At 36.9% G+C, this 16,661-nt stretch overlaps 2 protein-coding genes across 3 annotated transcripts in view; one reads left to right on the forward strand and one right to left on the reverse strand.

Moving 5' to 3' along the window:
• The window catches only part of LOC101843321 (integrin subunit beta 3 binding protein), a 50,508-nt gene that overhangs the window by 6,052 nt on the left and 27,795 nt on the right, over positions 1-16,661 (forward strand). The window contains exon 2 of the mRNA XM_013116469.3: positions 8,851-8,893. Within this exon, the coding sequence (XP_012971923.1) occupies positions 8,851-8,893 (43 nt within the window). The remainder of the gene's footprint in view (positions 1-8,850; positions 8,894-16,661) is intronic.
• The window catches only part of Alg6 (ALG6 alpha-1,3-glucosyltransferase), an 82,823-nt gene continuing 75,761 nt past the window's right edge, over positions 9,600-16,661 (reverse strand). For both annotated transcript variants that reach the window (XM_040757114.1, XM_040757115.1), the window contains exon 15: positions 9,600-10,550. In XM_040757114.1, the coding sequence (XP_040613048.1) occupies positions 10,329-10,550 (222 nt within the window). In that variant the 3' untranslated portion in view covers positions 9,600-10,328. The remainder of the gene's footprint in view (positions 10,551-16,661) is intronic.

Below are 16,661 nucleotides of genomic sequence, written 5' to 3' on the forward strand. Positions count from 1 at the left end.
CTTTTTTTGGTTGGGAGACTTTTGATGACTGCTTCTATTTCATTAGGGGTTTAGGTATGTTTAAATTGCTTATCTCTTCTTGATTTAATTTTGACCAGTGATATCTATCCAGAAAATTGTCTATTTCCTTTAGATTTTCAAATTTTGTAGAGTACAAGTTTTCAAAGTATGACCTGATGATTCTCTGGATTTCCTCAGTGTCCATTGTTATGTCCCCCTTTTCATTTCTGATTTTGTTAATTAGCATGCTCTCTCTGCCTTTTGGTTAGTTTGGATAGAGGTTTGTCTACTTGATTTACTCAAAGAACCAGCTCTTTGTTTCATTGATTCTTTGTAATTCAGTTTTCCTGGTTTCTACCTTATTGATTTCAGTCCTCAGTTTGATTATTTCCTGGTGTCTACTCCTCTTGAGTGAGTTTATTTCTTTTTGTTCTAGAGCTTTCAGTTGTGCTGTTAATTCTCTAGTGTGACTATTCTCCAGTTTCTTCTTGTGGGCACTTAATGCTATGAAGTTTCCTCTTAGCACTGCTTTCAAAGTGTCCCATAAATTTGGGTATGTTGTGTCTTCATTCTCGTTGAATTCCAAGAAGTCTTTAATTTCTTTTTTTTTTTTATTTCTTCCTTGACCCATTGTTCAATTTCCATGAGTTTGTAGGGTTTCTGAGATTTGTATTGTTGTTGAATTCTAGCTTTAAAGCATGGTGGTCTGATAAGATACAGGGGGTTATTTCAATGTTTTTGTACCTGCTGAGGTTTACTATGTTACTGAATATGTGGTCGATTTTAGAGAAGGTTCCATGTGGAGCTGAGAAGATGGTATATTCTTTGGTGTTTGGATGGAATGTTCTATATATTTCTGTTAATCCCGATTAGGTTATAGCTTCTGTTCTTTTGTTTCTTTGTTAAGTTTCTGTCTAGAAGTCCTGTCTAGTAGTGAGAGTGGAGTGTTGAAGTCTACTACTACCAGTGTGTGATGTTTTATGTGTGATTTGAGCTTTAGTAATGTTTCTTTTATGAATGTGGGTGCCTTCATATTTGGGACATAGATATTCAGAATTGAGATTTCATCTTGATGGATTTTTCCTGTGATGAATATGCAATGTCCTTCTTCATCTCTTTTGATTGATTTCAATTTGAAATCTAATTTGTTAGATACTAGGATTGCTACACCAGCTTGTTTCTTGGGTCCATTTGATTGGAAAATCTTTTCCCAACCTTTTACTCTGAGGTAACGTCTGTCTTTGACGTTGAGATGTGTTTCTTGTATGCAGCAGAAGGATGGATTCTGTCTTGATATCCATTATGTTAGCCTGCGTTTTTTTATAGGCAAGTTGAGATTATTGATATTGAGGGATATTAATGACCATTGATTCTTGATTCTTGTTTGTTTTGGATTTATTGGTGGTGGTGTTCTGTGTCTGAATCCCCCTCCCTTTTTCTTTTTGTGTTTGGTAAAGTGGGATTATCTATTGCCTATGTTTTTGTGAGTGTAGTTATCTTTGTTGAGTTGTAATTTTCCTTCCAGTACTTTCTGTAGGGCTGCATTTGTGGATGTGTATTGTTCAAATCTGATTTTGTCATAGAATATCTTGTTTTCTCCATCTACAATAATTGAAAGCTTTGCTGGGTACAATAGTCTTGGCTGGCATCCTTGTTCCCTTAACATTTGTAGGACATCTATCCAGGACCTTCTGGCTTTCAGAGTTTCCATTGAGAAGTCAGGTGTAATTCGGATAGGTCTGCCTTTATATGCTACTTGGCCTTTTTCTTTTTCTGCTCTTAATATTTTCTCTTTATTCTGTATGTTTGCTGTTTTGATTATTGTGTGGCAAGGGGACTTTTTTTTGTAGTCCAGTCTATTTAGGTTTTGTAAGCTTCTTTTACTTTCATAGGCATATCCTTCTTTAGGTTGGGGAAGTTTTCTTCTATTATATTGTTGAATATGTCTTCTGCACCTTTGAGTTGGGTTTCTTCACCTTCTTCTACACCTATTATTCTTAGATTTGGCCTTTTCATGGTGTCCCATATTTCCTGGATATTTTGTGTTAGGGATTTTTTGGACTTAAGATTTTCTTTGGTCGATGAATCTATTTCTCCTAGTGAATTTTCAACACTTGAGATTCTCTTTTCTAAATCCTGTGTTCTGTTGGTTATGCTTTTCATCTCTGGTTCCTAATCATTTACTCTCCTTTTATAATTCCAGCATTCCTTCAGAGATTTGTTAACTTCTTGAATTTTTTGGTTTGTTTTTTCTTCTATTTCTTTAAAGGATTTTCTCATTTCCTTTTTGAGGGTCTCTGTCATCTTCATAAAATAATTCTCAAGGTCTGTCTCTTCTGCTTCATCTGAGTTGTGCTTTTCAGCTCTTGCTGGTGTGGAATCTCTAGATTCTGGTGGAGTCATATTGGTCTTAATATTGCTGAGTGTGTTCTTATATTGTAGTCTTCCCATCCCTTCTTCGAGTGGGTGCAGGTGGGGTCTCTCTGTCTCCACAGGTGGTGTATGTGAACCAAGACTTAAATGTCTGCAACTCTAGATGGTCTGGCTTCTCCTGGTATTCTCCACACTCAAGCAGAGCTCGGTGGGCAGAGGGGGAGCCAAGATTGGGGTGTGACCGAACTCATGTCCTTTCTGTCTGGGCAGGTCCAGTCAATGCAGAGGAGCAGGCCCAGGAAGATCAAGGGACGGGGTGATTGGCAGGAGTTGGGGCGTCGAGCAGGGCGCAAGCTCACCTGAAGCGGAGCACGATGGGGGTGGGGGGCAGGAGAGTCCTTTTAAAGTAAAACACCACAAGGCCGGAAAAGTATTATCCAATCATTTTAAAGGTATTCCTATTATGTATCTAGTGTCCTATACCCTCTTGGGCACAGTCTGAAAGTGTGATGACCTCATCTGGGGCAAGTTTGGGCAGCCAGTTGTTTTCTTAGTGAACACTTAAGCCTTACCTCGGTAGCTTCCTCCCAGCGCTGTGTAAAGGCACTGGTCATCAGCTTTGGGCCACTCCCCTCCTGGTGGGACATGATCTGTGCTCCTCCACATATGGCAACTACATGGAAATGATTATTGGAGTTTGAGGAGTATAGTAGACATCAATAGCAGTTGGATGTGTTTTTGTTTTCGTTTATGTGTGTTGTGAAATATAATTCATAAAGAAAAGTACATAAAATATCACCTCATCTATAGACCTGTGTAAGCCCTTTCAGTTGGTAGGACTCTTTTAAAGGACTTATTATTGTCAGATACATGTACAAATACATGTGTTTTATATTGAAAGGATCATTTAGTAGTGAAATGGTCTTAACTTGATTTTTCTTTTAATTAAACTCAAAACATCTCACTTCTGTCTATGTTCTATGGTTAATGCTCCCAAATATGCCCATTAACTTATGTAAAAAAATTTCTTTGGCTCATTATTAATCTTTTGATAAGGAATATTTTGATGCCAAAATACATTACCTAATAATTGGCCAACATTTTGACTGGTTGTGTCACAAAGTATCATAGCAAATGATCCCTTTACATGCCTTCCCATCGTGCCCATACTTTATGTGATGGGTGGAATCCCTACCCAACCATACTATGATAGAGATTTAGTGTGTGATTGTGTGAAGTTTTGTACACAAACATAGACTTGAATGAAAAGGAAAGATCAAAACATAATACAAGATCCTTCTCCTTTCTTTTCTTTCTCTTATGCAGAATAGAAAGTAAATCATTTCATATACCTCAAATTACATTTAACGTGTCAATGGATTGTGAATTTGGCCATTGCCTTTTATCAAAGGGTTTCTAAGGATCTCAGGAGCACACTCACTGTGCTCTAAACACTCCTGTAAAGTTGGTGGCTGGCAGCACTATTATGTCCATTATACTAAGAGTAATGGAAACACTGAAATACTAAATGATATTTTTGTCTTCCACCCAGAAATTCTTACATTTTACAGGCCAGTATTACCAAGTTTATGACGCTTATTGCAATTATATGGTTTGCCCAACCTTGGGGAGGTATTTGGTATAGCATGAGAGATCCCCCCCAGTCTTATCTGCTTTCCTAAGTTTACTCTTCATCCTCAACTACTGCATTGGACCCTACCATTCAAAACCATATTTAACATTTTTAAAGCTCTATAAGAAAAGAATTTCATTATATACTTTTGTGAGCTACCATGGTCTCATTCCTTCCTGGCTAAGAATGAGTGATAGCTTTCTCCACTTAGAACCACTTATTTAGTATTATATCTGATGTTAGTAACACTTATATGGTAAAACTTACCTATTCATTTTGCTATGATGAAGCATAAATCCTATTTAAGGATACTATATCATGTGTTAGACTAAATAAAAGAGTGACCCATTCATAAAGAATATTATATAATCCTACCTACTGAAAACTGCACACCAAATATATTTGTTCTTATGAAATCATAACAGCATTAATTGTAGTAGCAACTGTAGTTTTGAACCCAGTTATGTTAGCAGAACAAAACAGCTTCAGGAAGGAAACACCATTTTGGCTCACAGTTTTAATCCTATCAGTCCATCATGGCACTGAGGCATAGTGGAGAGTAACTCACATCATAGCAGCCAGGAAGCAAAGAGAAAACACCTGTGTGTGCAGCTTTCCTTTGTACTTTTTGTCCCATAGGCATCCCCAATCTAGGAATTGGTGCCTCCCACGTTCAAGGTGTATTCTAAGAATGCCTTCATTGAAGCCCAGGGGTGTGCTTTACTGATTGCCTAGGTACCTCTCAATCCAGTCAGGCTGGCGGTTAAAGCTAACCATCACACGGAGAATCTAAACCTAGTACAACTAAAAATGGGATGTGATAGTCAACTATGGGAGTAGGTGGAAATTTGAGGAAATGGAAAATGAGAAGTCACCTGCAATTATAAGTTTACCCTTAAGTGGAAATGCATCCATACTGTTGTTTAACCATTACCACATTCTATCTTTAGACTGTTTTCATCTTGTGAGACTCAAACCATACTCTAACTAAACAATAATTTCCCATTCCTTCCTGCCGCTAGCCCACAGTAGTCACCATTTTATTATCATGTCTCTAAATTTGACTACTGTCATATGAATAAAATCTTCACAGTATATGCTTTTGTAATTGGCTTATTTTACATGGGGCAATGTCTTCAGGGTTCATCTATATTGTAATAAAAGTCAAATGTCTTTGTTGTTTTTATTTATTAATATTTTAATTAAAATTAATTAATTATACCACTATCCCCCAAGCCTTCCAATGTCCCCCTTCACTTTCAAATTAGTGGCCTGTTTTTCTTTGGTCATTATTGCTACACAAACATGTACATGTAAATACAACTGCTGAGTCTGTTTAGTGTGGTTTACTACAGGCACCTAATGATCACTGAGAGAGAATTAGTCTCTCTCAGAGATGCACTCCCTAATTGATTATCCAATACAATGTAGTCAGGCCTGAATAAAATTTCACATTTTTGGGGGGGAGGGTAAGTTTCTAGACAGGGTTTTTCTGTATTGTTTTGGAGCCTGTCCTGGAACTTGGTCTGTAGACCAGGCTGGCCTTGAACTCACAGATATCCACCTGCCTCTGCCTCCCAAGTGCTGGGATTAAATGCGGGTGCCACCAGTGCCCTCAAATTTCACTTTTTAAGCTGACTAATATCCACATATGTACATACTACATTTTGTGTATTAAATTCACCTGCCACCAGCCACTTAGGCAGCGTCTGCCATTTTGCCATTGTAACAACGCTGCCATGAGTATTGTTTTATGCACTCTCATCATCAGTGTGTAAGGGTTCTTATTTTTCTACATCCTTGCCATACTGCTTATTTTGTATTTTGTTTTCCTATAATGCCATCGTACTAGCAATATTTAGTAACATGTAGAATCTCCTAGTTCTGATGTGGATTCCCTAGTGACTATTGACCTTATTTTCACATGCCTGTTGGCTATTTTTATATCTTTGGAAAAATGTGTATTCAAATCCTTTGCCCAGTTTTTTTTTTTTTTTAGAATTCTCCTTGCTTTCTTTTGCAACAATTTCTTGCTATGTAGCCCAGCCTGGCCTTAAACCCTGGATCCTCCTGCCACAACCTCCTGAATGTTGCAGTTACAGGCATAAATCATCCTAATTGTTTGCATGAGGTTTTTGTTGTTGCTGCTGCTGTTTTGTTTATTTATTTACTTTTTAAATAAGATAGTAGCCTTAAGAGCCAGTAACAACTTTAGAATTTCAAGAAAGATCCTTTTGTCTAGCCAAGCCTTACCTGATCTTCCTTATTAGTTTCATCTATTTCTGCTTTGTTCCTGGTCAAGAGGAATCCATTTAGCATCATTTCATCCTCTTATATCAGTTGTTCATGGATAAAGGAATACCTGTGTAAGCAGTAGATACTTAATTAAATAATTTATAACTGTGCCCAATTCTGATTGAAAGGTAAGGATAAATTATCATAAATTCTTCTAGTAAGTTTGTTCTTTTTAAAGTGATCTATAATTTTTTCTCTCCTTCAATTCAAGACCTATGTGATTAGTTTGAATGCATTAATAATAAACTCTGAGACACCAATAATGTGTCAGTGTCACATTAAGGAAAGAAATCAAAGCACTTTTTTTCATGTCACCTATCCAATAATAAACCCAGATTCGAGTTCTCCACTTCACCCTCCCAATGTCTTCTGTCCTTCTCGTCTGTCTAAGAGTCTGAATCTGTGCCTTTCTGAAGTCTGTCTTATGATTCTGTGTCTGTTCCTAGCAGAAGTCTTTGTTTTGTATTTATTGAGCAGCAGAAAAAGTATCACATGGGGGAAGGAATGGGGGATATTTTACACAAGTCTTTAGCAGTTTCACAAGGAATTTAAGTCACTGACTTCAACTGACCCTAACTGACCCAGATAACAAACAGTATTGCAGGTATCATTGTTTGTTAAGCAGTATCCAAATTTTGAATTCAACATTCGTAAGACTGCTTTCAGCCTATGTGCTGTTTCCAGAAAATGATTATCAGAACACATATGCATTACTCTGGGTTAGGGGCATGGAAGAGTACACAGTTTAAGATTACAATTATGCATTAGCTTTGTTGTAAAGTTGATTACATGGAAAATCCAAGACATTGGCAAGTAAACAAACAGAGTACACAATAGGATAACAGTCCTCAAGATGTGTTACTAGCTCTAGCTATGAAATCTAGAAAAGATTCCAGTGTCTTAGCATGGGAGAGATGTTTTTATCAATGCATTATCATAGAGCTGAGATTCCCTCTCTGAAAACATGTTACATTGAGCAAGTTGCACAAACTTCCCTATAGACTGAACTAAGTCATTTCTCAAATGTCTTCTCCTGTTGCCTATTAAATCTTCTTAGGATATGTATTACCAATTTACTCACTACTCTGTTACCTTCAGTAAATCCCATCTTTAGGTTCTAAACAAAATAGATTATAGCCTATTATAATTCTACTCACTTTCTTGAAAGTTTAACATTTCCTTGGCTTCATCCGTCCACTTTTTATCTAATCTGAACACAGACTTACTTTTTCTAAGAATTAGCAAATGATAATACAGCAATAATATTTTGAGCAGTATCAGGGCGAGTTTTATATTCTTATAAAAGCTAATGTCAGCCGGGCGGTGGTGGCACATGCCTTTAATCCCAGCTCTCAAGAGGCAGAGGCAGGCGGATCTCTGTGAGTTCGAGGCTGGGCTGGACCGACAGCCTCCAAAACAATACAGAGAAACCCTGTCTCGTTAAAAAAAAAAAAAAAAAAGCTAATGTCACAGCATTTGAAAACAGAAAAATGTGCTAGTAATTTTCTAGGATCCATATTTTAGGAGGGGTTCTGTAAAACAATATAAATCTTACAGAATGCTCTAATTTGCTAATACTTGGGGTAATTTCTGTCTCGGGTCAAGAAGTACTTTTAATACTGCATTTGGAAAACAAGTTTTAATTTATATTGACCTTTTTCTCCGTTGAGCTTTCAGTCTGCAATCAATAAAATCTTGATGACTGCTCTTTAGAAGGCAGCTGTACGGAATAAAGTATTATAAATATTCAACTTTCCTTTCTAAGCATTGTCACCAACAGCTGGGCATCCCATTTAGCAGAACAGATTTTACACACAGAGAGCCTGGCACGCTCCTGAATCAGTGTAGTGGAGGAAACAAAAAATAGTTTCTTATGGGTTGGGGACTTATAAAGACATGGGGCATCTGTTCCCCTGTTAAGTCTTAGTCTGCTTGCTCTGAATCATGTCCAACACTAGGATAATGTGCAAAACTTTGCCTTACAAATACCTCTACCATTTAGCATTCTGTTCCTGGAAATAGTAGATTTTTGGTGTCTTTATCAAGATATTTAGATTATTTTGCTGTTATGTATAATTTTTCCTCATGATATTTTTATACAGACAACTGAACTTTTTAACTAAAAATTTTCAATAATAAAAACTAGTCTGGGGATATAGCTCAGTGGTAGGATCTTACCTAGCAAGCACAAAACCTGGTTTTAATACCCAGTACCACCACCAAAAAAGAATAAAACTAATGTTTAAATTTTGTATTAGCATTTGTATATAAGATAGATATATCGATATAGATAGAAGAAGGAGTAGTCCATTTAAATGCTTAATTATGATCCCATATTAAAATATGCTACTAGAAATAAACTGATCAAATAAAAACATTAAGTCCAAATATGTCATTATAATTAATTTTTTCATTGGCTTTTAGCTTTAACAAGCAACATAAAAATTAGTTGGTTAAAAATAACTCAAATATTTTTATTTTATCCTAAAATATCAGCCTAAAATAAAGCATTACCAAATGTAAATTTTCTTTAAATATTTTGTTTGCAGACTTAGAAGATCACTGAAATTCGATGATGAGTTTGAAGAAAAAGTAAGTATTAGTTTTTGAATTGTGATTGCAGCCTAGTGGTAGCACATGCCTATAAGCCTAGTCCATGTTAGGTGGAAGCACGAGTATCCTGAGTTCAAGATCATCCTCAGCTACATAGTCACCTGGGTTACAGGAGAGGGAGTAGGATAGGGGCTGGTAGGGGAAGAATGAGAGAGAGTAAGCATTATGATTGCATGGTTGTGATTGAGTTTTTAACTTTTGCTTATTGCTTTACCCTGCTAAGTATAACATTTATCAAAAACAAGGCACACGCTGGGCATTGGTGGTGCATGCCTTTAATCTCAGCACTTGGGAGGCAGAGGCAAGTGGATCTATGTGAGTTCGAGGTCAGCCTGGTCTACAGAGCGAGTTCCAGGACAGCCTCCAAAACAATACAGAGAAACTTTGTCTCAAAAAACAAAACAAAACAAAAAACAATGGCATGCTTGTCATTAATACAATGTTGTCTGCATATAAATTATTTTTTTCTAGTCTGGCATTCCAAAATTTCTGGTCAGTTTGAGATAGACATGTAAGAAGCAAATTATTTAGTAACCTTTATGAAAATAATGTAGTAGGAATTAGTTTATAGAAGTTTATCACTTCTCTCTAGAGATATAATTCTAGTATATAACAATACATGTTTTTAATATAAAAGAGACATGAAACAATAGTAGTATTTAATCTATATATTGTAACCTACTAAAGTAATATCAAAATGTTAGTGGCATTGTCATATCAAAAAGTAATAATTTGCCTCAGCTGTGCTGACATACAGTAAATGACAGTACAACAGTATAATAAAATTTACCATGGTAATCACAATAAAAATAAAATTATACTGTTGGTATTATTTTGTGAATCTAGTTATAGAATATTCCCAGTGACAACATCTTAGCACATTAGCTAATAACTTTTCCATGCCAACTATGGATTTAGATACAAACGCTAACTGACATACTTATGATTTCTCTAATGTTAAATGTAAATAATTGGTAAGGAAGTAAATTAAAGAAAATTGCTAGTTAATAAATGGGCTCTTACAAAATCCCATGAGACTGCCATTTCAAGAAATGGTGGTACACACTTTTAATTCCAGCACTAGGGCAGCAGGGACAGGTGGGTCTCTTGAGTTTGAAGCCAGTTGGCTCTACAAAGGGAGTTCCAGGACAACCAGGGCTACAAAGAGAAACCCTGTCTTGTGGGGGAGGACAGGGGACTCTTTTTGGAAGACTTGTTGGTTTTAACAAAATAGAATATCATCGTTTGAAAACCTTCCTGAGTGCTTTTCAAAAAAATTTTATACAAAGATGGCAAAATACTGCATTGGCACTAAAAACATCATTAAAGGTGTAATTAGCAATTAGAGTACCATTATCCAACTTGTTGTATGCAGAATGCAGCTGTGACTGTAATTCTGCATCTGTTTCGATGGTCAGACTGGTATTTTGGTAGATGAGTAGTCCAGCTTGAAATGAAGTGCTGTTCCTTCCTGCCCCAGAGCTGTTCTTTGGGAGATAGAAGCATCATCTGAATGGGGAAAAAAAATGACCATTTGGAACCCATTCTCTTCATGGGCACAGTTGTCAGCATGGCAGACTTTCCATCTGTGTTTTCTTCGTATGAGGATGTGTAGGTCAGTGTCACAAGAAATACCCTGTGTTAAAAGAACACATTGCTATGTTTGACCTGGGTCTGTACTTTTAAACCATCTGTCTTGAATATTAACTCAGTTTCTTTACTTCCTATTGATTTACTCATATTTTCTAGTTGTTTATGATTTAGTCTGGTCAGGTTGTACGTATTAGGGAATGTGTCTATTTTGTTCAAACTGTATAATCTGTTAATGTAGAGTCATTATATTTCCTTAAAGCCCATTTTGTTTCTCCAAAGTCAGTGGATTGAGGCAGCACTAATCAGAAAGTCTGAAAATGCTCTTAATTTAGAATTCCTAGTAATAAACATGAAGTTATATTTTCCTCTGCCTTTTGGTCATTAGTGTCACCTTGAGATAATTTTTTTGTGTCTATATAAAAGTTCCTAAGTAGTCTCCATGGATACTTCCATCCTCCCTTTCTTGAACTTCAATCTGGGATCGTACACACATCCCTTGGTGTGTTCAATGTTTCTATCCTGTTTTGGCTCAGTGCTGTAGGTTCATAGTGGTGTTACAATAAATGAACCTCGTTCTCTCTAACTCCTGTGCTATCACATTTACCTCTGCAGCAGGGACGATCACTGGAGGCAGACATTGTGAAAATCCTCACTAATGAGTCATTAAAGAAGCCAAAAGCCTAGAGTTTTGAAAAGCTAAGAGTGTTCATGAGTTCATTTTGCATAGCAGCACAGATGGGTGCTGGGACTATCACTAAGATGTGTTTATTTGATTATTGATTTGCTATGCCAGGTATTTCCTTTATGTTCAGTAGCATTCTAAAAACCTATGCTTACCAACCTAGAGGTTTATTTTTGTTTTGGTTTTTGTTTGTTTTACATACACGTCATTGTTCATGGCAAGTATAACTGATTCAGTGAAGGATGACAGGCACAGTTGTGTTCCCTGAATCAGGGCTTTCAGTCAGGATCCTTCGTATATGTGACCCTGCCTTCCTTTCCAGGTCCTTTTCCTGGCCCTGACCGAGGCTATAATCTATCTACACCACATTCCTATCTACACTCCTGTCCAGTCTCCCAGTAGCAGGAGATTAAGTTCTTTTGCCTGCCTACTAAAACCAAGTTTTGGGCTGGTGAGACGGTTCCACATACAAGTGTGCTAGTCACACAAGCTTGGTAAGCTGAGGAACCAACCATGGAAAGGTTTTACTAGAGATCCAACTCAAAGAGTTGTCGGTTCCTTACATATATGCCCCCCTGCCCATATGTACACACACATAATAAAAAATGAAAACAAAGGCTCTCATGGAGCATTCTTAAACATGGAGAGTTTCGAAAGACACTGACAGAAAAGCCAGCTTTTATTGGAGTCAGTGTGGCAGTTAAGTAGATTGTATGTCTCAAGTTCCTGTTCTCTGTGGTAATAAGACAAGAGAAAAAAAGTATGATTGCTGTGTAGACCTCACACTGCTATTTAGGATTCCTTGTGTATCTAAGTACATAGTACAGAAATGAAGTACTTTCATTTACTTATACAAGTTTTAAATATTTATATTTAAAAATATCTAAATTTGAGGGATATGCCATTTGTGTACATCAGGTTCATTTGACTTCCTGAAGAAAGTCAAAACGAAGGTGTTATAAGAATAAATAATGTCACAGTGGCCTAGGGTTAGGAGCAGTAAATTCAGGAGTTGTAAATCTGCAGCTCTCTTATTGCCTGTCACACTCACTGTTCAGGAAGGTTCCCCATTCTGTCCTCGACCCAATCTGCTTGAGAGATTCCCTCCTGCAAGAGGGTTAATTCCATTAGCCTGGTTTTATACTTACCCTTTCTGTTGTGGCATAGAAAGTATATCCCTGAAAAGATACATTTTCACAATCCAACAGACAGACAGACAGACAGACACACACACACACACACACACACACACACACACACACACAAAGCTAAAAATTCCAGGAGTGCAACCTCAGCCAAAGTGTAATGGTCCTGGGGAGATTTTTCACAGACCTTGTATCTTGGGTTTGAATGACACAGTTGGGATTCCTTTTCTCCTCACCATTCTAGAAGAGAGAGTGATGCCCTGTATCCTATGCTGAGACTCATGGCATTGCCAGCTGCCTCCACCTCCCTACCCTTCCCACTGTATTCACCATGCTAGACAAAGGGAGAAACTCAAGTCAGACAACTTATGTGAGCACGGTAGCAAAGTGCAAAACAGTGGAACCATCGTGTGTACCATTGCTGTTGTCCTTTTGGCATGATGACTTAGATATTGCTTGACGCTATTCCCTTGAAAATTCTCATTTATGTTATCTTTAATGGTTCTCTACATTTATCAAACATTTCAAAATATTGTGTTCATTCAATGTAAAAACCTTTAATAAAGTCTTTCTGTATGGGAAAAAAGTTTTTTAAAAAATTTTCCTTTCTTTTTAATTATATGTATGTGTGGGTGGGTATGTACACATGAAGCCTTAGTTCCCTCTGAGAGCTAGAGTTGCAAGTCATTGTGTGCTGCCCATTGTGGGTTCAGGGAACTAAATTCACGTCCTCTGCAAGAGCAATATGTGCTCTTAACCACTGAATCATCTCTCCAGCCAGTAAACTTATTGAGCAAAATCATTTACTGACTTGATATCTGATGTAAAATTTCATCCAGGAATAACTAATCTTTTTTTTCTCTCCCCCCTCCCCCAAGACAGGGTTTCTCTGTATGTCCCTAGCTGTCCTGAAACTCAATCTGTAAATCAGGCTTGCCTCAAACTCAGAGATTCACATGCCTCTACCTCCTGAATGCTGAAAAATAAATAGAAAAAAATGTAAAAACATGAACAAATTTTTAATCCCACTAAACAAGAATAAAAACCATTACCCAAATTCTTTGGCCAAATTATGCAAATTCCATTTTCTATCAAATTGGGCTATCTCCCTACAGCAGGGTTTGAGAAAATAGCATTGAACACAGGAGAAGGTGGGGTTTATATAGCCCCCAAAATAGCAAGACTAGGGAGTTTTTCAAGGGTTTGGGGGTTTCCTGGAGTATTTTGGTTACTTAGAAACTTGGAAAAACATCTCAAGATTTGTTTGGCAGAACATTTTATCAGAGTGGAAGTCAGTGTATAGGGTGTGGAACATGTCAAATTCCAGAAAATGGGTCAAGACTGGTCAAACCTAAGTTTTACAGAAAACAGGAATGGATTATTTTGACATTTATTTTAATCTTAAAAATAAAGTCAGGCTATCAAAACACTTAAAAATGTTTAAATAAATAATTAGCATATGAAAAGTTCACAGACACTGATTATCAGAGAAAGGATGTAAAGTCACAAAAGGGATATGACTATTCCCCCAACTAAAAGTAATAGTAAAGGACATCAAAACAGAATTTTGTGTTTCGCTCTAACAGCCACTATCATGACATGGCAAGCCAGCAAACAAATGGAGGCTAGAGAAAATGACGAGATTTGAAACGTACATGTTGATGGAAGTTAAATTGATGCACACATTTGGGAAACTGTCAAACTCTTACTTTATGTATTTAAAGCTAAGCCCATACCCATCCTGTAACCTAGCAATCCACTCTTAAACGCACCAAAGAAGTAAAAAATTACAGATACACAAAAGCTGTGTACAAAGTGAAATTAGCAACTTAATTCCTAACATTCTTAGACTGGGAACAACTCACATGTCCAAAAAGAAGAAAATGGAAAAGCAAATTGTGGCCTATTTTTTAAAAGGAATACTACCAAACAATACCATAAAACATAGCACACTATTAACATATACAAAAACATCAATTATTTCAAAAACATGTTAAGCAAAAGAAGCCAAATAAACAGGTTCTATGCTTCATGTGAACGAAGTTCAAGAGGCAGCAGCTAAGTGTGGTTTTTGGAGTTAGAGACTGGTTGCCTTTGGGCTGAGAGTTTAACTAAAAGGAAGGGGCAGAAGGAACCCTGTGACAAGCATGTGAAACTCAGGTAGAAGCACATCAATACATACTGTCAGAGCTTATCAAATCAAATTAAGATTTGTGCATTTTACATAAATCATATTTCAGTAAGTAAATAATGTATTGAATGTAATTCATAACATTCTAAAAAAATAAAAGGATCTGTGAAAGTTTGATTAGAAATAACCATGGACATAGTTCATTAAAAAAAGAAAAGAAAAACCTTCCTGTGAGATAGTAATAGTGCAGTAATATATATTCTTTGTGGTTCTGGGAATGCCTTTAAAATTAAATATGATAGTCTGGTTTCTTTAAAATTGTGGAAGATGGGCCAACAAGATGGCTCAGCAGATAAGGGTGCTTGTAGCTAAGGCTCATGAATTAAGTTCCATGTCTACATGTTGGAAGAAGAAATATGATCCTGAAAGTTATACACACAAACCAAATGAAAGAAGGAAATAAGTTGCAGAAGACTAGTTAATGAGATTTACTATCCAGTCATGGTAGTGCTTGTCACTCATCCCAGTACTTAGGAGGCTGAAGCAAAGAGGATTTCTGAACTGGAAAAGACCTGAGCTAGGTAGTGATTTCCAGTCTGGCCTGTTCCACAAAGTGAGATTCTTGTCAAAAGACAGACAGACAGACAGACAGACAGACAGACAAATCAGTGCACCAGCTTCTTCAGCCAAAGTTTTGTTTTGCTTTGAATTTTTTGGTGTTAAGTTTATATATAATTAAATTTGTAGGTCTTGGGTGCACATTTAATGTTTATTAGCAGTATATATTCCCTGTGTATCAAACACTTTATCAAGTTATAGAATGTTTCTGTTACCATAAGTCTAACACACACACATACACACACACACACACACACACACACACACACACACACACACACACACACGGCGGGGGGGGGGTCTCACTTGACTGTCCTGAAACTCACTATGTAGACCAGGCTGATCTCTAATTCCTAGAAATTACTTACCGGCCTACGAGTGCTTGGATTAAAGAGGTGTGCCACCATGCCCATCCCCTCCCCTTGAGTGCATGTGTATTCATATTCTTTTCCAAAGATCCCTATAAAATCACTAGATAAGTGCAAAGTCCTTTTGTTCCCTGTAGCTACTGTAGAAGCTACTACAAAATCTCAGAGTCTCTAATACCATTAAGAGTGATAATTGTGGCAGCTCAGAAATAGTAGATCCAAAATGAAAATCACCTAACACAATTACTGTTCATAGTTTCCTAATATAAATCCCAAACAAGTACTGGTAGTATGCCATAATTATATCATAGATGGGATGTTCCAATAACCTTACCAGAGTAAGCTTAATAATAATTATCCACCCAGGCATGGTGACACACTTGTAATCCCAGCACTGATGATGCTGAGGAGTAAAGCTCATCAGTTCAAGACCAACCTGTGTTAGCCAGACCCTGTTTTAAAAGGAAAAAGAGACCAAAGACTGATTTTCCTTCAGCTACTCTTTTCTGGTTGTCTGGATACCTGAAATACCTGTTTTAAGTATCCTAGTGATAGCAGCTAATAGTTCATAATAATTTTATAGCCCATATTTCACTGTAAAAGAACCCTTAGTTAGTACTTTCTAGACTGTTTATAAGAGGTACAAAATCAATAAAGTGCAGACACCTTTTTGGTTGATCGTGCTTTAAACAAGGTGACAAAGCAAGCTACAATTCATGGAGAGTATCAAAGGCAAATGCCTTATATATTGGAAATTATAGAGAGAGCATTGATTTCTTTTTAACAGAAAGATCTATGCTCAAAATTTAGTTTTGCTAAGATAAGAGGTTTGACCTCTTAACAGAAAGTACAGTAGTAGCAATAGGGCTGGTAATAGACTAAATCTCAGAACACAGTCTTTCTTCGTTTAATGGTAGTGTTAAACATTTTTAAGGTGTCAGTAAATATCCGAAGCAAATATAAATTATTATAGAAGTGGGTGCAACATCTACTGCATTTTGTTTGTACCCTGAATCTTTTGCTTTTTCTAGCTGATTCTAATCCTCTCACCTTTTTTTTTCCCTAAGGGGATCAATAAATGGCACTCTTCTTGCTGACCTCGTAATTAGTAACTCAGTCTCTCTTAATCTCTTTCCATTATCAGAGGTAATGTGTAAGTCCCTCAGAGCTTGGAGGATGGCAGAATGGAGTCCTCAGGCTCCTAGAATTG

Source organism: Mesocricetus auratus, unplaced genomic scaffold, assembly GCF_017639785.1.
Source record: "Mesocricetus auratus isolate SY011 unplaced genomic scaffold, BCM_Maur_2.0 Super-Scaffold_100014, whole genome shotgun sequence".
Taxonomy (NCBI): Eukaryota; Metazoa; Chordata; class Mammalia; order Rodentia; family Cricetidae; genus Mesocricetus; species Mesocricetus auratus.